The following is a 25,500-nucleotide window of genomic DNA, read 5'->3' as shown; positions in this document are numbered from 1 at the left end:
TTGTCTTCGGGAAACGAGGACTGGTAACTTTATCATATCGTGAGAAAACATGGAGCTTTCTAATTGCTTAACACATTTTAACACAAATGTACATAGGAATGTAAAAAGTGTAGTAATGCACGATTTAAATGAAATAGAATGCATTCGCTGTACACTGTCTGTTTTGGATAAAGTTAGATTAAATGTAACTTCTTCTCTTTGTATTGAATGAAAAAAAGTAAGAATATCGATTACCCAACGTCTTGAATGGCCGCCGCATTTAGTAATATGTAATTGTTATTATAGAAAACACAAGCTTAATTACACAGCCGATTAGTAGCTCTCGGGCTGAATACGAATGTATAGTATTAACTATTGTGGCAATTGGAATACAATTTGTGTTGCCGTGTGCCGTGTGTGTGACACGAAAGTGTCTAATAGCGTTTTTCATTGGCAGAATTAGTGTGCACTCAATGCACATTAAAGCTATTATACACTATTCTAATCTAAATATAAAAGTAAAATATCTCAATTGATAAAATACCCAATATGTATTTTACCAAATAGCACAATAAAATGTATTAAATATTTCGCGGTATAATTCGTTTCTATATTTTTATTAAACATACTTTATATCAATTTGTGTACAACGGCTTAAAGTGCACACTAGTTTTGCCAATGAAAAACGCTATAAGTTTCAATTAGGAAGTATCTACGATGCAATAAACGCATTTCTCGTTTTGAAATCAAATTGCGCGCCAAAATCTTATTGCGGCGCTGAAGTTGGCTGCGTGCGGCGCCGACGCGGCGCGCACGACGCGCGGCTAACTTCAAGCGCCGCGGTGAGAGATCAATTATTTGCGGCCAGTTCGCTCCGCACCGCTCCACTCTGCACCGTACCGTTCCTTGCCGTTTTGCTCCGCTCCGCAGAGCGCAGTAGCGCACAGTGTGCACTGTGCGTTGTTCTGTGCGCGACGCGGTAAGCGGTTGTACGCAGCGTGCTCGCTCAGCTGTTGTCTCGGCTGAAGTGAAGTGACAGTGCCGCATCGGTGTAGTGCACGATGTGGAAATCAATCTCGTGAAGGCGGCGGCGACGGTCGAGGTGGCCCGCGGTGAGTGGCAGCGCGTTGTAACTGCTGCTGCTGCAAATCCGTGAGTCGGGAAAGATGAACGGGAGTCTGGGGATAACGCGCGGTCCGGAGCAACATCCACAGCGGTTCGCGGATTACTTTGTTATATGCGGCCTCGACAAGGACTCGGGTCTTGAACCGGACAAGTACTTCGGTGAGTCTTTTACCTCATTCGCGCTTTCCTTTTGCGCCCTGACACCGCTCTCCTCGCTATTTCGTAGCTCGTTATTCTCGGCATGGAATAAAGCGAGAGAGAAAGAGGGTGAGAGGGACAGAATGTTCTACAATCGAAATAGAGCTTAATAGTCGTGAAGGATAAAATGTCAAAGATATAACGATGGTGTTAAAAATGATTCTTCATTCTGAATGTAATCTAGAATATAGTATATAATAAACAACAAATAGATATTATTCTGCAGATCTTTGTAAGAGGATTGCAATAATTCATCTAAAGGGTGCGACTATTGCATACAGTATGTTTCAAAATTATCAATTCACTTTGATAAGCATCAAAGACTTATCTAGAGCGACAATTGTTTCAATGTCAACAATAATTCCGACTACGATAGGAGTAATTAAGTCTTCACGATGTGTGTCTGGCGAAAATTTCAATTACTGTTCACAAGTTTAATGAAAAATTTCATTCGCAATAATTGGGCAGTATTACTCGAAGTTTAATTAATTTGTCAAACGATACTTCGAGCAAATTGAATTTAAAATGCATCTTATCTTGAGTAGGCTACCTGTGTGACTCATATTTGAATTTTACAAATTAATGTATTTTGCGAGTCACACACATACGCGCGCGTGCGCACATACACACACACAACGCACACAATAGACAATGCAGAATTAACAGAATGAAAGGCGCGCGTTTTGTTTTAAGTGCACATATAAATAAGAAGTGGGTCTCAGCAGTACTTTCTTGAAATTACTTTCTTGAACTTTCTGCATTCGAAATGAAACGAGGCTTTCGGGGGAAGAAGAGAACGAAGAACAATATAGAAAGCACAGTTTTCCTACGGACAATGGGAACATTGACAATTGATTTTTCTTCATGGGAGTATCTGAGTTCAGCATGCGGAATGGACCGCTTGGCCTTTTGTTGTTAGGCAACTGTACATACTGGATACCTTGCAATAGGAAGCCTCACAATACGTGAATGTGCAGCAAACGACGACCCTCCTGAGAAAACGCTAGGACGGCTTTCTACGAAAAAAATCGTCTCAATGAAAGAATTCTCCCTTGAGAACTCCCGTGACTAAAAGGGCCTTTGTATCCTTGTGACGAGTTGCTTGTCCTGCTGTCAGCTGTTAGATTACATTGTTTTATGAGCTTTGGTCCGTTGAGATTATTTGCCACGGATTTTAGTCTTGAAAATTGCTTGAGTATCTTAGTCTTGAAAATCGCAGATGAAACAGGAATAGTTTTTTTGAATAAATCTAGAGTAGTAAATATTTAGGATTTTTACGGAAGTACATATTTTTTGGCAATCGAATAGCGAATTTATTTATGTATTGTTTTAATATGATGTAATATTTATAATATAATCGAATTATATATCGCGGATTTGTGTAAAGTTTTAAGATTAACTCTTAGCGAGATTGGCAGCCAACATCCGTAGCGTAAAAATATCCATAAAAAAGAAGACTCGTGCCTGAGAGTAAGGTCAAAGTTTACATATGAGGAAAAAGAGCGAGACAGAGAGACTTTATACTACATTTTACATTACACAGGATATTCCATAAAAGTTCTCTAAATAACGAATATATTTCGCATAATTAATAGCAACCTTAATAAATCTAAACAATTTTTAAGATAAGATTGTTCGCATATATTTTATTATTCAGATAAAATAGAACAGAGAAATCTGTAATAATATTTTAACAGAAGTCTAATTTTGAAGTAAAAAAATTTGTCTAATATTTCTCTATATGATTTCAACTATTGGTTACCTCTTATTGCATTGTTGTTTTATTCTGGTTTTGTTTTGTAGTAAGCTTTGTAACAGCAATTTTGCTAACCATTTGCAACCTACTATTGTCTATTGTTGTTAACTATAGTCTATTGTATCATTTTATGTCTATTACTTTATTAACATGTAGTCTTTTTCATAAAGCTTTGCAATAAATTAAATTAAATTAAATTAAATTAAAATTAAATTAAACTTTTCTAGTCTTTCTCAAAATATTAGAGAAAAAAGTGATTATAATGTAGGCGTCTGTTCTGGTAATGTGAACTACATTAAAATTCTGTTATAATTAACATCATTTCTTTTAAAACATTTTTAACTTGTTTTTAGATAGATATTGAAGTTGTGAAACAATTACACTCTGATGCAATTTTTATTGACAATTAATGTTTATCTATTACGAGGTAATTATCAAAATTATTTCATACGATTTTCAGTATCAATTAATGTGATTTAAGTTCTTAAATAACGAGTTCATATCGTATTAATTCAAAATAGAAGATGCTATTCTTCTATTTTGTAATAAGTAAAAAAGCTTGAATAATTATATTTTCGCTGAGATATAATTAAATAACAAGGGTATTATAAAGCATTGTTTTTCGTTAAAAATCTTTATGATTATTATTTAAAAATGATTTTGAGAAGTCCTTAAAGATATTTGCGAAATTGGAAAGAGGTGTTCAATGATGGTTAAATATTCGCGAAGACGAGATCATTCTAAGAGTATTGCTTGGAGAACATGTTTATGAAAAGAAACATTTTAATATTAATATACGTTGTCGACGTTTAATATTAATATACGTTGTCGACGATAATTTATTAAAAATTTATTAAAAATTTAGTAAAAAAAATAATTTCTTCAATTTTAAAATAATTTCTTAATTTATAATGCTTTCTTCGCTTTTTTTTTAAATTATTATTAAGCTAATTTTTTCATAAAGTTGCGCATGTCAATAACTGATGATTGTCAATACGACACTTTATTCAGTTTGTTTAGTTCTTCATTTTATGCTTCAAATATGAAATCCAATAACTCGGTTAATTAGCGAGTGAGCGAACGAGAAATTCTCGATGTTAAAAGTATTTTGTATTCGTTAAACATGCAAATCGAAAAGCATTTCTTCTTGTTCGCAAAAATCTATTATACACGGTATGTTAAACATAGAAAATGTATATATTTTTCGATATGCAGTGAGAATAATTTTTAAAAATTGAATATTATCGTATCTCTTGAATGTTTTTTCTACTCTCTAATTTATAGAGTAAATCTCACTGCTAAAGATTGAAAATTGAGGTACTCTTTTTCAAGACTGGCTCAATTTTCATTCTTTAAAGTGAGATTTCACTCCAAAGAATTTAAAGAGTATTGTTTAATTAATTGATACATCTTATTGTTACATTTTAATCTTAAAGCTAATAATACTTTTTGTTTATTACATATTGTTCGGCTAGCTTACTTTATTTTTCTTTCGTTTATTTTTAACAGACTTGTCTAGTAATCTCCGTATGGTTTTTATTTTTTTTTTTCGCAAATATTAGCTGTCCATATTTTCATGCTTTATTCTTTTCATTTAGGACCTCACCCTTCTTTACGTACGTCTGAACAATGATCTGCAGAAGGGTCGTATTACCCCTAAACTTATTTTTAGTCTGTTAGATTTTGGGTATGAAATATTATTGGTGCTATAAAATTCTCTTTGTATGTTTTACCCTAATACGTTTTAAATTTAGACTTATTAATTATAACGAAAATCGTTTAATTTAGGGGCGCCACAAATGTAACACAAGCAAATTTGTTATACAAATAATTAAAAGTTGTAACAGATAACTTAACGTTTAAATGATAATAAATTTTAAAATAATTAAAGTTTTATATTTAAATAAATTTTAATTAAAAAATTGTATATTATTGAATAAATTTCTGAAAAGTTTTGATTTCTGAAATATTTAATCATTCACTGCTTAAAAATTTTAGACGTTTAATAAACTTTTTTTTTGCGCGAAACGAATTATTTCTTTTTATTTATCAAAGAGCATAAACATTTGTTGTACGTTTACGTGCATATGCATCGTATGAGACTTGGTCCTATAACTACTCTTCCGCCTTTTAAACGCATACTTAAGTGCCAGTAGCCCCTTCAACAAATGACCCCATATATGATGACATCATACGTGTTCGTAAGAAGGGGAGAGGCAACTTATTCGGATACGACACTTTTGGAAAGCGGAGTATACGAGAATGAAACAAAAAAATACAATTCTCGCAACTTTGGCATAAATCAGTTTTGCGATTTTGTCTTTTTTAAGTTTTTAGATAATGTTTTAATAATGTGTATTTTTGTATAAGAGAATCGTAGAACATCTGTTAATAAAATAACTTATTACTAAATGTATGTGCATTTTTTAATTTTTAATATATGCATTTTTTTCATTATTGTTTAATATAAGCTATAATTAGTTTGTTTTTATTTAATTAATTAACATAGAAGAAAAATCAGATTTTTCATAGATACTTTTATGAAAGCCGATAGGATTTAAAAATATATATATATTATTTTTTAGAAGAGATTGGAAATTGATTTAATAAACTGCTTTAGAAATCTCTTATTGTCTAGTAGATTATTTTTTAATTTGTTAATTTATAATGTCGTTGTAAAAAATGTTGTAATTTTATGTTGGAATTTAGATGTTTAATGTCAATCAAAATTATATATTTAACCTGATTATCATAGGTTATATACGCGTTAGGGTCAACGATAATTTTTTATGACTGCAGATAAGATTTTCTTCCACAAATGATGCTTTCTAACGTAAATCTCGAAAAGAGTAGAGAATACTATAAATTATATACTCCTCAATGTTGTTAAAACGATTTCCATTTTCCAGAAAGTTAATTAATTTCTCACAGAAACTCTTAATTAAGCATAACTCTTCTAAATTTTGTTTTATCGCATATTAAATACAACTATATATGATATAATACTATGAAATAATTATTTTCTAAAACTTTAGTTCTTTCTTTCACTATAAATATTCTCAACGTAATTGATTTATAATCAAGATTAATTGGTAATTAGTTACGATTAAAAACTTTGTTTACAATGGAAAGATTTTAAAATTAAAAATATTTGTGAATTTATGATATCCTTCCAATAAAAATGTGCAATAAATTTACAAATCGTTTAATGTTTTGTTGTAATTTCACAATATTTGCAAATTTACTATAGACATTTGCTTGTGAATTTAACAAAACTTGCGCACCGCGCATGCGCATTAGAGATTAGAGTATACCCTTTGACACAAAATGTTAATGTAATTTTACAATATAGCTATTTAAATTTACAGCACATTTTTGTTGGATAAAAACTTTTAACAATAGAAATTTTTAAGTAAAATTTCAGTAAAAAGAAAGGGATTATTTTTAAAGACGATAATACCTATAATCTATATATTTCTCATCGTCATTTCGTGTCTCATACAAATTTAAAACTCTGCACTCCTTTCTGTCTGTCGCGTGATACCGTCATGCGGTTAATACAAGCATTTACAAGCACGCGTGGGCGTGCGTGCGCAAGTGTACGCACAGGCGGATTCATGGAAAATATTCGTTTGTTCTACACCTCGTACGAGCATCATTCTCTCGAATCAATACTTTCCATGGCACAGGGGCATATTCCCTTCATTTATTGCTCGTTTTCTTCCCCTTTTCTTCTTCGGACGTGATTCTCTCTTTCTCTTGTCGCGTTCGTGGTTCACTCTGCTCTTGTATTTTGTATTTACTTCGTGTCACGGATGCATATAAATTGACCGCGTGATGTTTATCTTCGAAGCGAATACTTGGGTTGCTCGTAAACGAGATCAATGATCTCTGCAAAAGGGACTTTGATGAAAATTATATGGTATAACGGAATAATAATTGTAATTTCATGATTATATTTAAGTATATAATTTTAGGATTTTTACGTTATATTAACTACATTCATATTCTAGTTAGTCTATAGTTTCTATTATAATAAATACTATATAAATTACTAACTATATTTATGTCTTTATTTATATTAAAGCTTGTATTCATAGAAAGTGCTTTTATCATAAATGTATGCATGTGTTAATTACGGACTTATATTTTTGCTTAAAAGATTCTAAAAGATTCTAGAAAATATTATACACATTTATTTGTAAGTATTTTGACAAATGATTCCTGAGAAAGAAAAAGAATAAGAATTATTACTTAAATGTCAGTTTTGAAACCCCTTTTGTCAGACGCTCATTTTTGCTTATCTTACGAAAAAGTTAATTACTGCAAAATTGCAAAAAGTATTATAATAATTGCTATCTGATAGAAGACACTTTCAGGTTTGTATTTATATTTATAAAGTTTTATTTTTAACTTTTATGTAAAAAATATTGTCTAAAAACAAAGTGATACATCGATATCGATGACCTTCCTCTATTCTTTGCGCACTTCTTTACGGAATTTTATTGCAACATTTTATTCCCAACTTGTCGTTGTTGTGTTTGCCTTTCACTCTCATTTCCTACTATTTCTAACTTATTTCTTAATTGCTACGGTAACATGTTTTTTAGAATCTTAAAAATAAAAGTACTCACGTTATAATACAGCCTTTATTTTATAGACATGAACTGCAAAGAAAGAGAAAGAGACAGAGATGGATTTAAATAAATTTAAATTGAAATAATTGTGCAGCCAAGATTTCTAGAAAAAAGGATTTTAATGTTCTTACGTACAAAAAGTAATATTTATCAGTCAATTGATTATCTCTAATCTGATTATTTTTTAAATATTTTTTTTCTTAGAATTGTTTTAAGTAATTAATATTATTACTCGCGCAACAGGAAGATTTATAGAACAATTAAGAACCGGTGCAAAACCATCTGCTTTTAGACTACCCGTGCCATTACCGTTAGTAACCGCACTTTGATGTTGCGCGTAAGGTATGTAATTAGGAAGTATACTCGTAATAAGAACCTCTCCACAACGATACGAGAGTAGAAAGTACGGAGATCTACGCATGTGTGGAGATTTAGGGACAATATATTCGCGTAATAACTGGAACGAGGCAGATATGCAGTAAGAGTATAGCAATGTTAGCAGGCGATTTCCGTATAGTCGTAACAGTATTTGCACGATAATTACAGGATGTTGAAAGTAAGTTATTTTATAAATAATTAACATTTTCTCCGAGTACGATACTTCATACTCGTAAAATCGTGTAAGTATATATATCACGAATATATATCACGAAATTATTAAATATCATCGCGAGAGACTCATGAGCTGCGAGTGTTTAACTAAAAGAATTGGCGAACAATTTTCTGCGCTCAATTAAACACGATGACAGATCCGCACGATAACTCGAGGGGATGTGCTATGATTTTAGATGAATAGATAGTAGATAACTTTTATAATAATACTTGTATTATTGCATAAGTTGCTGAGTTATAATAATAATTTTGATTGAGTTCTCTTTTGATGAGAAGGTATTGAAATTAAATAAAAAATTATTTTGCCGAAAAATACTATAATAATATAATATGGATTGTTTTGTGATTTATTCTTTTTCGATTAAAAAATACAGATTTGTAATTTAAAAAATTTGTATCATCTTTCTCTATATAATTAGATACATATCTTAAGATTACTATATCATCAATTTTTATTTTTAAAAATCAAATATATAAGCAAGAACTATGAGCTAAACAATATATTTAATAACAAAATTTAAAAAAAACGTTTCTATCTCACATGAGGTCATTTTCAATTAAACATCGCATCGGTTTTGAGAAATTAATATTAAAACGCATGCTGAAGAGGAAGGTTACTTATATTTTTACGTATGCGACGAATCTTGTATTAGAGCTTTTCCTATTAGTATAGTGCAGTAATCGGTAGATTGTGATTAGTATTTTTTCGATGGCGGTGTGCATCTTACAATTTTTTAAAATCTAATCGATGTAGATCATCATAGAATTTGACTGTTGGAATTAAATAAATATTAGAAACGGTCATGTAGTAAAATGAAATATGTATTAAAAAATATGAATATTAGTACTATTAGGTGTTGGAATTAATTCGTAGCGTTTTTTAATGAAAGAATGTTATTTATTTCACATGAGCATTAAAAAATACATTAATGAAAGTACTTCCCATCACTTGTAAAACGCTACGAATTAATTCCAACACCTAATAGAATATAGTATATCTTGAAATAGATTTTTTGAAAGCATAAAAAGAATTAAGAAATTTGGTCACATGATTTTATTTTTTAATCAAACAAGGATAAATTATAAGACAATTCATATTACCATTATATTTTTCCTCTGTAATATTACTGCCAAAAATTTTATGCTTATAACAATAATAAATAATAAAATATATAATAATAAGATTATGTACCTACATATGTAAGTAGTAAATGGCGCATTTAATAATAAAATAGAAGAATAGGCAACAAATTTTTTCATTTGTCATTTTTATTCATAATTATGAGTAAAATTTTAATAAAAATTAATTTATGAATGTGACTACGAACTTTTTGTACAAATTATTTATTTTATGTAAACTTGCTGCAATGTTTTACAGTATCGCTACTGTAATATTTAGCCAGAGATACTTGTATAAATCTAACGCGCAGTTTTCTAAAAATAAAAACATTTTTTTGTAGAAGACAAGCTCGTTGGACCGATCCGATGTACAGCGTACAGCGATTTATTATTATTCGGGAATTCTGTGTATGTGTAGATGAGGAACTGAAATATCGGAAAAAGTTATCGGCCCGTTAATGGAAACTGGTGATTTCGGCGACTCACTCGGCAACCCAATCAGTCCATTCGATTTTCACCAGCTACTTCGTGTACATCATTTCCAAACGGAGATTGACTCAGATCAGTTTATGACATCAATTAAGACTTCAGATTTTAATGTATTCAATTCTACATGTATTTATTTTTATTTATTACATGTATTTATTTTATATTTGTATTTTTAAATATATTTACTAGTATATTTTCAATTTTTTGCAAAATATTTAGAGAAAGTGCTATTTTAATATAATATTGATACTTTCATTAGTGTTATATTGCGTAATATTTTACGTGTGCGTTAAAAGCATATTTTGTTTCTATTTTTAAATTATGATATTAATGTATGAATAATCATTGTTTATGAACCATTGCTTTTTCAAAGAGATTTGAAGAGATAAAATGTGTGACAAATTCAAGCAAAAAATTTTGTAATGGGATATGACAGAACTAGTGTAAGATAGAATTCAATTACTGCATTATGCTACAACGGGAATTATTACGTAAAATGGATTTTCAAATGTATGTAGATTAATTCAGAGCACGAACTTGGGATGTGCGTACTATCCAACTTTAATCCGAGGAAAGTTCAACAAACGGCAAACGGCTTATGAAGGTTTACGGAAGACTTTCGCAATACGCGGGAAGTAATACTTAGATCGAATCTCATTTCCTAGTTTTATATCTCAATTGAGATAAAATTTTAGGAATTTCATTTGAAGCGATATTTGTAAAATTATCTTCTCCAAAATATAATATAATTGATAGCATTGTAGTACAAATTAATGCATTTTATATGATTAAATTAAAATAAAACATGTTTAATATTATATTGCAAATTATACAGATAAATATTATATATTCATGTAAATTGTATAATTATGTGTTATATTTAATCTACATTTTTGCAATTTGAATATATTTTTATGTATATATAATAGATATATCGTGAATTTTGTGAAATAAAATTTAAACTTCATGTATTCCCAAGGACGCACTCTTATTTTTCTTTCTTAATATCGAGAAGAACGAAGTCTTAATTGACTGCGATCTACTGATTGATTCATTGATCGTGATTAATTCTCTTGTTGTGAAGAACGTTTCGCAATTCGTTGGTGTTTATTCACCATTTTCTTTCCTGCATTTCAAAAATGTAGATTTATCATCTTGGATAGCTCTTGATCACGAACGATTAACTTCGTACAGGAGTACTCTTGTATTCTGACGAGGAATACTTCGGAGCAGTTGGAGTAGCGCCAAGGCCTTCTGGACCATCTCTCATTCACGTCGTGTCTGTAGGACCGTGTGGCATGTTCGATAACAGCTTTGCTGATTCCGCTGTAAGATAAGCGTTTCTCTCTATCCCTCTCTTCTCCGTGAGAGCCGGAATTTTATCATTCGCCAAAGATTGAGACGCGCTGAATTTTCTTTTCTTCTAACGTAAATATTTTGATTGCTGCGTGTTCGTGCAAAGAAATCATATTAGATGTTCTTGACATTCGTGATGGAAGGAACGTACAAAAGTTTCTTTAATTGTTTCTTAGAAGTGGAATCTAGCGAAAAAAATATCGTGCGTGACTACAAGGAGCCATTCTTTTCGTAAGCTATTGAGAACGATACTTGATGTTTACGATATTAAGGCTGTTTGTTGTTTTGCAGGTGACTCATTGCAGTGCACACCCTTGGATCGAGCATATAAAAGCAAAGTATTAGGACATTATCCAGACTCGGTACCATGGAATCCCTTCGACGAACATGCTGTCTGCATGGTATGTGTGACAATTAATTGTTAATTACAATACTGTCGTGTTATAAGTTAGTAATGAATATAAATTTGTTTGCATTATATAATTCATTTATAAGCGAAGAGAATTCAATAATCGAATTTATTTATAACATTTATTTATTAATATCCATAAATGATTTATATGGGTATTTGTTGTATGACTAACTAAAGTTAATTAATTAAATTAATAATATAAATATAAAAGTTTTATCTACGTCACGTAGAAAATTGTCATCTTCGAAGTATTTTCAATTCTAATTAGATTTAGGGAACATTTGCGTCTCACGCAGCCGAGGGAGTAACTTATTGATTACATTGATAATAGCTTTGTCTGCCAAGCGGTTTGCGATTTCGTACACAAAAGCACTCGGTGGAGCCGACCTTCCACTCTTTCGTTCTCACGAAAGAAGATGGTCACAGAACATACGGATTCAGCCTCGTTTTCTACGAGGAGTGTCGCAATCGCAAAATATGCTCCGCTATGCAAACGCTACAGGCGATGCACATCACGGAGCTCAGCAGCGGTCAAAACGGCACGCCCCCCACGTATGTTTGCTTTCTCCTCATTGTCAGTGTCAAATTTCTTGATAATTTGGAAATTCTTATTTTTCCTTCTTGTTGAAGTAAAATTTGTTTGTAAAATTTATTTGTGTGAAATTCATTAAAAATTAAGAAGTTGATAAATTAAAAATCATGATTTTGAATACAGATAACTGAAAAACGTGAAAATGCATTTAAAATGCTCTTTTCTTGCATATATTATTAAAATTTCTTTGTCTATTGTATTATATATATTTTTGAGTTTATAAAACATATTTCACGATTTTTTCAGTGCGAGGAAGGGTCAAGATGGACATAACACGAGATCGCTGCCTCGTCATTTTAAATTGTCGGCTCATTCACCTGGTGCTGCGTTAGGATATTATGATTCTACCAAAGACAAGTTGCTAGTGACTAAATCAATATCCTTGCTATGCCAACAACCTTACCTCCATGCGACAAAGACGTTCCTCACTAATCTCTATAAGTAAGATATCTTGCGAGTCTTATAAAGCTCCATTGAAACGAGCTCTATTCTTCTTATATAACTACGTTAATGCTACGCTTTGTAAGAGTACTTAAAAGTACAAGTGATAATATAATGTCAGAGTTAATGCGTTGCATTAATTCTGTTAATGAATAGATAAAAGATAAGAATTTAATTTTTTAAAAAAGATTTGTTAATTAGGATTTTTTAAATTTGCTCTTATCTCATCACTTTTAATTTGTTAGATGTGCTGCTCAAATATGTTTAAGCTTGTACGAAATTCTCCAATACGAAATTCTGCAAATTACTGATGCAGTGCAAATATACAATTTTTATCAAATATAGAAATTTTTTTATGTATCTATCGTTATAGTCAAATTATTATAAGATTTTCGCAATATGTAATATTGCTGTCTTTAGTTTACTAATTATTTGAAATATTTATACAATTTCGGAATATTTGATCAATGATAGTAAAAATGTCTTATATTACTATAATTTCTTCATCTCTAGATAAGTTATCGACAATTTTATTTATAAGATATCTTATGAAGAAAGTTATCTAGAGATGGAGAAATTGACTATTAGTTTTTCGTATGCTGTTTAGATATCGTTTAAAAAGCTAGAGATTTTTTAGAAGTGATAGATATTCTGTTTGGCAGAATTTATGCACAACAACTTATGTATATTATTATTATTATAACATTAAAACTATGAAATAATTGAATGAATTTTTTTAGATGTGTTCCTAGACATCCTGGACCTGGTCTTAGCTTAGAATCTTATGTGTATAATCTTCTATATAATGTACCAGTACCGTTACCTGGCAAATCGTTGAAGTTTTTTGTACCTAACGATGAACCGGCAAAATCGCCATTAGAATTGGTTATCCATCAACCGTCTCCATCGCTGGAGTTACCGATGTTGGACTATCCTCTCAAGGATGTGTTCACGTGGTTGGGTGCAGATTGCCTAATCCAATTGTTCACATGCGTGCTGTTGGAGAATCAAGTTTTGTTGAGAAGCGCTGATTTTCACAAGCTGATGGTGGTGTCTGAATGCATAACGGCGCTCTTGTTTCCTTTCTCGTGGCAACATGTTTACGTACCAATATTACCCGCCAGTCTGCATCATTTCTTAGATGCACCTGTGCCCTTCATAATGGGTTTACATGCGCACAATGAGGGTGGTGTATTGAAAATCGCTAGCGAAGTATGTTCGCTTAGATCTTTCTTCTATATTTCATTTTTTTATTAAATTCGAGAAAAATATTTTATGAAAAATGAGCAATTGTGTATTACTAATTATGAGTAATATCAATCGTGTTTGATTACAGGCAAATCTTTGTTATGTAGATATAGATAAGCAAAGTAGCCAATTTCCGGAAGAATTACCCGTGTTTCCTCATAAAATGCAATTTATTAATGAGATCAGAGCGCTTCTAAACAAGTACAAAATACCACATTCAGGAAAGTAAGTTACTTGTTTTTAAATCGAGATAGAAATTCGATTACTCTGTATCTAAATCGAGCAAAATCTTTATAGGACTGATAATATGATTATTAACTATTATAATGGTGACATCATGACCAGTAGCCTGACACTTCCCGGTTCTGGTTTTCATCTTCCTCGCAGAAAACATTCTTTGCACGATGTGTTAGATTGGGATCGGCCGGAACCAGGACCACAATCAGACAATCTGCAAAGAACAGTGGATATTATTAAGAGAGGTAAGACGATTTCTTGATATATAAAGCGAAATATTATTATCAGGATTATTTTCAAATTTTTAATTTTTCTCTGCTTACAGTAAACATGGATGACATTGATCCTATAGAGGATACTACGGAAAAAATACTCACGCCTCAAGAAGAATATCAAGAGACTCTTATCTTTAATAATACTATTAGGGAGATTTTTTTGAACCGTTTTGTACAAATGTTTTCTAGTTATGAACATTTTGTTATTCAACCAAGTCAGGTACGAGCATACTACGCTTCTACAAAATTAGAATCTCTTGTAATTATAATAAAGTTATAATAAATTTTGCATTGTAGGACAAGGATGAATGGATAAATAACAGAGATAGTATGCATGTTTTTGACAAGGCCACGTTTTTATCTGATCAACCGACACAGCATCTGCCATTTTTGTCGAGATTCCTGGAAACACAGATGTTCGCTTCTCTTGTCGACAGCAAAGTCATGTCGACGTGGAGTGAACTTGACTGTAACATTAAAGTTTTCGACCAAAGGATTTCCGCTTTAAAGTAAGTCATAATAATGATATAATATTCTTTTTATTTTTTTTTAAACGCTTTCTATTTAAACAAATAAGATTAAAAATACATAACATTTTTTTAATTCATTTGATCTATATTATATTTTAGAAAAAAAGTCGGAGAAAGTATTATACGATCAATGCGATACGAGTCTTGTACGAGCATCGCAGATACGCAACAAATACTCGAACAGAGATTAATTAATATAGATTTTGAAACAAATCCGCCTGCGGAGATTCTTCCTCATAGAGCTGCATATTTTCGGAGTTTTCCGTTGCTGGATAATGTCGCGTTGAATAAGGAACCTGCTCAAAGGTATGTTATTCATAATATTTTTATTTAAACAATCTTCTATTTTTAAATTTATTAATGTCTGCTATTCTCCTATTTTGTGCTTCCTGTATAGTATACTTCGGTAAGAAATTACATTTAATATAAACAGAATAAAATAAGAGGTTTACAGCAAAATACATATATTTGATTTTGCTCTAAGTCCTTCAAAAATGTAATAATAAATTAAATCGTAAATTACCCCTGGTAAAAATTTTTCTCATAATTTTTATACGAATTAGAACATTTTTCAGAAATATTCGGAAAGTTTTTCTCAGACATCTTCTCTCAGAATGTTTCATACAAGTGAATTCTGAAATATTTTGAAATTTCTCATTCCATAATTTTTAAAAAATATTTTTTAATTTTTTAGATTTTATAATATTATTTTATAATATTTAACACAAATTATACTTAGAAAAAAATCTTAGAAATCTTACGATATTTTATAATTAACATTTATGAAAAATTTTGAGGAAAGATGTAGATTTTCTGAGAAATGTTCCAATTCGTATAAAAAATGTGAGGAAGTTATAAAATTATATAGAAATTCTGAAAAATTACATAGAAATTCTGAAAAATTATGTAAAAAATTCTGAGAAAAATTTTTACCAGAGACTAGTAACGTAAATATATATAATTAATTGATTTGTTTCGCTTATACAGTAGTAGAAGAGGGCAGACACAGTGGAAATATAAGATGAAATCTATGGATACGAACGGAAAGCCGGCAATACCCCAAGAATCTCAGTCACCTCGACCTCAAACTAAACTCTCGGCAGACATGAGTCCCGCTTTAATAGCGCAAGCTAATTGGACATTCGTAGAAAAATTGCTCAAGGTACTTTTATTTTATGAATATTATTTAACATAATTGAAATTTTATGTACAGTCAGCAATCAAAAGGTTGTAACTTTTTTAATGGGTTTCGGAATGCAGTCTACTCACTGAGCGATTGGTTTTTACTTATGGATTTATAAATAAGAACCAATAATTCGGTGAGCAGACTGTATTCCGAAACCCATCGTGAAGAAAATATTGCAATCTTTTATGTATAGTTGCTAACTATACATTTATTATCTAGAATTATTTTTTTATAATTTAAATATTAATCAAATTTTAAATAAGAAGTACCTTATATTCGGTTACCATATATTTCGGAAGCGGATCTTAGTATTTAAATATATATTTCTTTTGTGAATTTACTTTATAATACTTTCTAATTCTGCTTTACGTACCGAAATATTTTTTCGGATTTAAAACTTATTTATGAACAGAATAGTAATATCACTTGTTAAGATAAATATGTATTTAAGCACTAAGATCCGCTTATATAGGAATATAGGAATATAGGATTCTTTTTAATTAAAATACGAAAATAAGTAAAATGTAATCCGACTTTTATAGTAAAAAGACATTATTAAAACTTCAAATATATATCATAATTTTTTCAGATTTTTATGTAATCCGGAACATAAAAAAATTTGCTCTTAAAAACCCCTACTGTTGCTGAAAAAGTTAAAATTTCATGGAAGATTAATATTTAAACAATATGAAGTGACTGTTAGACCGATATAAATAAATCAAATATTGTATCGATCTAACAGTCACTTCATATTGTTTAAATATTAATCTATCATAAAAGTCGGATTGCATTTTACTTATTTTGTAGATTTAAATCGGAATAAAAGTATTGAAAAAATATGATGTTAATTGAAATATTCATACGAGCGAAGAAAAAATCCTTTTAAATTATAATGCTTGGGGGTATGTACTTTGAAAAAAAAAAAAAATAGTAAATGATGTTGACTCTAAAAAGTTGAATTATTTGCACCCGGGAATACAGATTTTTATGAATACAAAAATATATTTTTTTTCTGAAAAAATATAATTATTTTTACGGTGGGTTAATTATTAAATTCCATTTATAAGTACAAAGACACAAAAAAATAAAATTATTTTTTATATTGTACGGCATAATCTGTAAAATTATGATGCTACTCGCTATCAGTTTGTCATATAAGGCACAGCAATTAGTTTTCCTATTATTTGATTAATGACAAAATAAATATCTTTTGTGTTTCTCGAATTTATTAAATCTTTTGGAGTAGTTTCTCTTTCAATTTTGAGTACTTCGTGAAATATGTATTTGCATACCGTAAATGTTGATTTTGAATGAAATGAAAAAAATGATGTAAAACACTAAAAAATAAATTTTAAATGTAAAATCTATATATTTTTATTGGATCTATAATGTCAAAAACATTTAAAATGTGAAAAAAAATTAAATTTTTTATTTACACAAAATATTTTGCGGGCTGCTGAGGAAACCAACACAACTTCTATTTTTGTAACAAAACAACTGGATATTGATGTCTTTGTACACACAATGACTAATATCAATATCATTAAGTTCTTTTTTAGGGAAGAATATCAAATTTCTATTACTATTATCCATTCTTTCTTAAAATTCATAATCAAAATATCATATCAATCGTGTTTCTAAAACCCCATATTACTGACAAAGATTAAATAATTTATTTTTGAACTATTTCTTAGAGTTATTTTTATACTGAAACTATATATTTATTATATAAAATGACGAAAAAGTTTTATTTGAAGGGAACATTAATTTTATATAGTTATATTTATTTCATATAAATTATAAATTAAAATGTAATATAATAATAATTAACATTTCTTAACATTTACAATTATAAAATTATTTTTATAATAAGGATTGTAAGTCCAAGACGAAGAGAATGTTAGTAGAAAAAATGGGATCGGAAGCCGTTGCGCTTGGTCACGGGGGCGAGTCTCTGTCTGACGTTGAGGAGAATACTCTGGTCGCTAGTCTCTGTGATCTGTTGGAACGAGTATGGAGCCATGGATTGCAAAATAAACAGGGCAAAAGCGCTCTTTGGTCGCACTTGACTATGTATCAGGAATCAGAAGAATGTAATGACGCGACTAAGTCTATAGACTCCAATTTTCTTTCTCCTGGTAAGATATGGTTTAATATCGTATAAATATATTATTTAAATATAATATGTTTAAATATATATCAATATATATATTAATATATATTAATATATATATTAATACATATTAATATATTATTGTATATATATTGTATTATAATATATTGTATATTATATACTATTTTATACTATTATATTTTTATACTTTTTATTTGATAATTATGCGCTTAGATATGATACGTATATGTGCAAGAGAGAAAATAATTATTGAATTACATTAAATCATTACTATTTTGTGGAAATGCAGCGCTAGCGTGGTCCGTGCTGCGGAAGCGACTCGATTGTACGTGTCCGTTTTGCAATAAGATAAAGTATTATAAAGTAGAGATTAGTGTTCTCTTCGTACGTAGATACTCTGCACTGTTAGTTTTGTAAGTGATCCACCAAACAATAGTTATATTACATGTTTACGCTTCGCCGCACGTATTATTTTAGTATCTTCGAATATTCAATGACGAAAAGTAGAATTAGTATTATTAATGCGCAAAGTCTAATTAACCCAATCAGCAGACAATGTTTCAAAAATATATTTTTAATTTTTTTTATATCAAATAAATATTAAAAATATATTCTAAGAACTTTGTCTGCCGATTGAAACAATAATGTAAACGATTTTATTATTTTGTTATTCATTATGTTTAATTTTTCTTTATTTTATTTTATTTTTTGTTATAACTAGCTAAGAAATCTCCGAATAAGTTTTTCGGAATACCGGATCGTTTGGTTTCATCTTTGAGAGGCAAAAGTATTATTGAAATTGCTTCTTACATCAAGGACAATTTTAATGGTAAGCCTTGATATTGGCTTGCCACAAAAAGATAGTTTTATGAACTAATTCTATTAATTATAGCGGCTTTTTTAAAACTCTTGAATGTCCGATCAACATATCTCAATAACAAATCATTTATCATAGTTATACATTTATTAAATACATATTATTTTAATAGTATGATTTTTAAAAAAATTTACAAATAAAAAACTGTCTTTTATTGAATAGACTGCATGCCAGATTGCTGTCTCAAAAAACAAGAATGGATTGAAATGGATTCAGAAGAAATGGACGTATTTGCGAACGTTGAAATGAATCCTTTTCAATCTCAATGGATTTTTATTTATTTATACTGAAATTGCATGAGTACATTTCTATGAATTTCAATCTAAAAAAGATTTCTTTAAGTGAATACTACTCAATTAAAAATTCTACATAGGTGAAATACAGTTTTTTAATCCAATTGAATCTAAAAAAAGAATGAAAATGGGCCATACAATACAATTAAAGTATGCATTTGGATGATTTAAATAGATTAAAATTTCAATCCATTTTAATTCAATCTCATATACTAGGATGATATGTGTGCGTGTGTAACGTTTTTTTAATATAAATTATGTATGAAGAGTGTGTATATTCTTTCCGAATGTTTATACAAAGCATGTTACTGAATGTGTTTATTAATGTATGCGCAAATATGTATTAAATATAATTAGATGAATGTTTAGTCAAGAAGAATACTGTTTTTATGTGTATTTTGTTTGCATCCTTTGGCTTATAACTTGAGAAATGCCTGTATCTAACATATTTTACATTATGATTGAAATTACATATAGATTTGTCAAATTTGCAATTGGAGACGGACGTTTCACCCACAAGAGGCACGGATAAGCACAAATCTTCTAGTGAGAGGAAAACCATTGGTCCTGAACACTTGAGACCTCTCCCGGATTCTTTAATCTTCGATATCCGCAACGTTCAAGCGATGACTGATATTAAAACACACATTGGATATGCTAGAGCATGGGTGCGGCTAGCACTTGAAAAGAAATTGTTGTCGCGTCATTTGAAGATATTATTGTCGGATAATGCTTTATTAAGGTGCATTTTGGAAATAATTAAATTATTACAGTTATTATGCATGTGATAGTATTGACACAATAGCTAATTAATACTGATAATGATATTAGTAGCGATATTTAGTAATGTTATTAAATGTTATTAAAACTTATACTATATTAAATAATGATCTTTTTGGACATTAATATAATTGGTAATGTTTTTAGCGAATTCGATTAGATGCACTCAATGTGCACTGGTGCACATTAAAGCCGTCGTACACAAATTGTCGTAAACATATATATGTTTAGTATAAATATATAAATGAATTAAACTGTGAAATATATTTTATTATGCTGTTAAGTAAAATCTATATTTTATGATTCGAAATATTTGCATTTTACTTTTATACAATTAGTGTACAACAGCTTTAATATTCACTAGTGCGCACTAGTACATCCAATCGAATTTGCTATTTATGATTTATTAGGACCCAGTACAAACGATCAGCATTTTTACGCTGTGAAGAAGAGAAAGAGCAATTCTTGTATCATCTTCTAACATTGAACGCCGTCGATTACTTTTGTTTCACGAATAACTATCCAACGACGAAGTTACCGTACCGAGTTGTGATATTTCCCAGTCGAAAAGCAAGTGCTGCTACTACCTCGGCTAATAGTTGGATTGCTATTTCTGGCACACTCTGCGAAACTAATCCCGTACCCATACCAAAGGGAGCACTTGAATTTGTATTTCATGTGAGTATTTTAGTTTTATTGTTATAAAATTTAATATACTTTTAAGTTTACATAAATTAAATTCAGTTCCCTGACATTAAATTAAATTTAAAGCCTGTAACTGAAAAGTATATTCATGTACATTACATGAAATTTAGTGTACTTCTCATAAAATTTTATGAAATATATTGCATTTGTTAAATTCTATGTGAATTTACATGAAATTTAATGCATGTGAATATTAAATTTAAGCTATTTTGTAACTTCATTTTTATTGGTAACATCAAATATTTTTAACGTATCTGCTTAAAATTTATTTTCATTATATGTAAAAATTACATAATAGTAAATGTTTATTTTCAATATTTTATAAGTAAAATTTTTTCTAAACTCAGTACCGTGTAATAGATTTTATTAAATACATTTTAATCATGTAATCATCTCTTTATGTATATTTTTTAGCATAAAAATTTAGGCGTATTGTCTACGTTACGGATTGGACATGACAATACCGGGTTGTCGCCAAAATGGATGGTGGAGCATGTTGTAGTGAGAAACGAAGTAACTGGACACACATTTAAGTTTCCCTGTGGTCGTTGGCTTGGCAGAGGAATAGATGACGGATCTACTGAGCGTTTATTAGTGGGTGCTTTAGTACCTCGAAGCATTGATAGCGAGGAGTTGGTAGAGTCATGTTCCACGCCTCCAAGATGTAGATCTCCAAGTATACCTAGGCGTCCTATATTTTCGCAAGTTGAACTGCAACATATGCTAGGTAATTAATTCATATTATAATTACTATTGTTTATCTATATATATTATATTTATTTATACATTTCGTTAGAATAAATTTCTAATATTAATTCAAATTATTTTAATATTTTGACAAAATGTAATATTAGAGGAAGATCATCAATCTTACCATCACTTTTTGGACAATATTTCTTGAGTAAAAGCTAAAAATAAATCTTTAGAAACATAAATACAAACTAGAAAGTTTCTTCTATGGATGATAGCAGTTTTTAGTAATATTTTTATAATTTTTCAAAGTTAATTTTTTCATAAAATGAATGTCTGTTAAAATGGATCCTAAACTGATACAGTAGGCATTAATTCTTATTCTTTTTCTTTCATAGGAATCATCTGTATAAAATAATTCCAATTAAAATTAATGTATAAGAGAATTTTTAGAATCTTTTCATTTCGATATGAAACGTTTTGTATTGATTATTATGCTGTTTTGCAAATATGTAACGCTACAGTTTTTTTTGAAGAATTTTTCCGTAAATACAAGATTGTTTTCAGTTCCAATACAGTTATTTGACACTATAATACAATACTATATAATACAATAATATATAAAGGTTAAGTTAGATTCAACATCTTACAAACCGATTTTATATTCAAATACTGTGTTATGAGAAAAATAAGAAAGAGAAAAAAAATCGGAGAAAAATATAAATAAAACATTTATGAAACTAAAAACATATAAAACGATATAATATTATCAATAATATAATTACTATTTAAACTATACAATTTGTAAAAAAAAATCGTTAGAATTTGATTTTTGTATTTGTAGAATTTGATTTTAGCTGATTTTATGTAGAAACAAATCATAAATATTATAATAATTATCTAAAACAGATCATGTTTTTTTTATCAGTATGAGTAAAGTACAATTCTTACATTTTCTAGAAATAAGGGGATATTTCTTTAGGAAACTTCAATATCAGCGATTTTCCTCTTTTGTAATATTATATATATATATATATATATATATATATATATATATATAATATTATATATATTTTATAATATTATATATAATTATTTGTAATATAGAAAATTACATTATTTAGAAAAATAGAAACAGCTTGTTATTATATTATTAATATACAAATAATAAAAAATATAGCATAAAAATAAAAGATGATACAAAATTTTTAATATAATTGATTTAAAATTTTAGATTATTAGAAATTAAATAAAATGATATTAAACATAATTTTACAGGCGAAGCTGTAAATGCCATAGTCAAATATCACTACAGAAGAGAATGTCAAGATGGTTCCTTGACAGCACTATTATGTGGAGAAGGAGGTCTCGTACCATCCTTAGAACAAATATTTTTATTTGGCTTTAAAAATCAGAGGATATTTGGGAGGAACTTTTACGTATGGGACTATCTCTGTAAGTAAAAATTTAATCGTATTCAGTGATATTAGAAAATTGATTTTAGAAAAATGTATAATTGAAATTATTGTAGTACGCATAAAAGAAAATTTTGAGATTTCCCTGTTGGAAGAAATGGACGAATATTCTCAAAGACTCAACCGCGATAGAAGAGTATACTCAGAAAGCAGTCAAAGATTTACGATCTTGAGATGTTATTGTCATCTGATCGATCAGATCAATATATTCAGTCAAACTTTAGGGAAAGATGGAAAATTTCAATTATTTATTTGTTTAGCGGCGAGGTAAGTTTGTGAAAATTTTAACGCGATTATTCAATTCGTTTTTTGTTATTATTTATATTCATTCGTCAATGTAATTTTCAGAGAACAACTTCTTCATCCAATGTTGCGGCCGATGAGCGATGCGCGTTCTACGATGGATATGTATGAGGAGAATTCGTTTTTGAGAAATCCCACATTACTGACCTTTCTTATTCATATTCTTGAGCCGTTGAGCGAGTTCCACATTGTCCTCGAAAAGAGCTTGACCCATGGAATTTCGAGTATATGTTAATATTTGTCAAAATGTATCGATGTACATTAATTTGTTGCAATTTCTTTTTTGATAAATATCGCGAATCACGAAATATTTTTAATTTGTAAAATGATACGTCCGGCTTTTCAATTTTATTAATAACAATTTAACTGTTATTATGATGTTTTAATTATATTGGGAAATTGGAACGATCAAGCTTTTCATGGCCGAAATATTAACAAGAGAACGGATTTACTAAACAGTAACAAATGACGAATTTGATTGTTATTACTTGGGATAATAAAAATATATACTTGGAAAATTTCATTATTAAGAAAGAGACTAGAAGGATTTAATACGTATATATTAAAACTGAAGACTGTTATGGGGATGTAGCTGTACAATATGCTTTTAATAAGAATAACAAATTAGAGATTAACACGAGATTTATTAAATATAAAATATGTTAAACAAGGAGAACATAAATCTCGTTCTGTTTCAGAGGCTTACGATATTATCGTCGATGATAAGAAATTAATATATAATCAGAATATATTTGGCTCCATCTTGCCATAGCTATTAGCACGATAAAGGTGGTGTTCGTTGACATATTGATACTAATGACAAATTGTACCAAAGATGTGATCCCATTTAATCAATATCATTTTACATTATCATTGCTGTTATAGATGTTAAGTTTCTTTATTATTTTACGTCGATATATTTTTATCTAAATGTAAAATATCTTTTGAAATAATTTTTATTGTACGTGCGGATTAATAGTACGTGCGATTTTTGATTCAACGCGACGATATTTTCCGAATACAAAGAATTATCAAAATATCCACAAATAATCTGATGAGTCTCGGACAATAATTTTTAAGACAGAGAAGTTAGAGAAGGATTATTTTTTTAATGGCTGTGCTTCGATACTTGAAATCGAATATAACTTATGTTGAGTTATAGTATAACTTACGTGAGTACTAACATGACAATTTTATGTTATATATATATAATTATTACAGCAAACATTAAGTTATGTTCCAAGAATTGTACGTACATACAAAAGTCTCATATTTTATTAAAGTAATTGCTTTTGCCCTCTGAATGCAGATCGTAAATAATAAACCTAAATAATATAAAGTATAAATTTTGCCAGATTTATACTTCAGAAAATTATTATTAAGTTAATGGAATTAATTCTTTATGTATATTAAATTTATTATGTGTACATTTTAATCCACTTAAACTTATATAGAGTTTGTGTTTTAATTATAATTATAATTGCATATAAGAGGGCAAGAATTGTTACTGAATTGTATCGCAAATGGACCAAATGACGTAATCATCTTTAAGTTGTCGTATTTTTATTAAAGCAGATTATAAGTTAAATAGAAGGATATGTTCTTTTCAATATTTAATTTAACATGCATGAAACATACTTATACTTTTTGATCAGTCAGACAATGTTCCGATCAGAAGGTAATAATATCGTTACAAATTTGATCGGTTCAAATTTAATATACTCAGCTAGTTTTTGTAAGCAAAAAATGGAATAAAATAATAAGATAAAACTGTACACTGTAAAAAATAATTTCTAAAGTACAGTCGTTTCTCATTGAATAAATAACTCTAAGAATCATTTGATATCTTTTGCAATACTTAATTTCACGATGTTATGCGCATTGTGTCGCGAATCTCTCGATATTATAGCCAAATATAAGATTATCTTATATGTATCCATTCAAAATTTCGATTTAGGTATATACAGTTTTGTTTGAAAAGTCTTTGACAATTTAACGTGGTATATGAGCGTTACTTTTAATGTAATAAATTTATAATTTAATACAATGTT

At 29.2% G+C, this 25,500-nt stretch overlaps 1 protein-coding gene across 3 annotated transcripts; it reads left to right on the top strand.

The window, feature by feature from the left end:
* The first annotated feature begins 826 nt into the window (after positions 1-826).
* pns (DENN domain containing pinstripe) lies at positions 827-25,496 on the top strand. 3 transcript variants are annotated; one of them, XM_087411032.1, is made up of 19 exons: positions 827-1,263; positions 11,563-11,672; positions 12,015-12,235; positions 12,522-12,716; positions 13,457-13,928; positions 14,053-14,189; positions 14,262-14,446; positions 14,527-14,696; positions 14,774-14,985; positions 15,106-15,312; positions 15,994-16,168; positions 18,066-18,330; positions 19,048-19,155; positions 19,974-20,238; positions 20,687-20,954; positions 21,396-21,708; positions 22,950-23,126; positions 23,203-23,413; positions 23,495-25,496. In XM_087411032.1, the coding sequence occupies exons 1-19, from the start codon at positions 1,146-1,148 to the stop codon at positions 23,682-23,684; spliced, it is 3,999 nt and encodes a 1,332-aa protein (XP_087267158.1). In that variant the 5' UTR covers positions 827-1,145; the 3' UTR covers positions 23,685-25,496. The 3 variants fall into 3 exon arrangements, with proteins under 3 accessions (XP_087267158.1, XP_087267159.1, XP_087267160.1); XM_087411033.1 differs by lacking the exon at positions 19,048-19,155 and adding an exon at positions 18,616-18,651; XM_087411034.1 differs by lacking the exon at positions 19,048-19,155.
* Positions 25,497-25,500: the final 4 nt, after the last annotated feature.

The sequence above is a fragment of the Acromyrmex echinatior genome, chromosome 11 (genome assembly GCF_024713525.1).
Source record: "Acromyrmex echinatior isolate Ae372 chromosome 11, ASM2471352v2, whole genome shotgun sequence".
Lineage (NCBI taxonomy): Eukaryota > Metazoa > Arthropoda > Insecta > Hymenoptera > Formicidae > Acromyrmex > Acromyrmex echinatior.
This window is presented reverse-complemented; position numbering and strand designations above follow the sequence as displayed.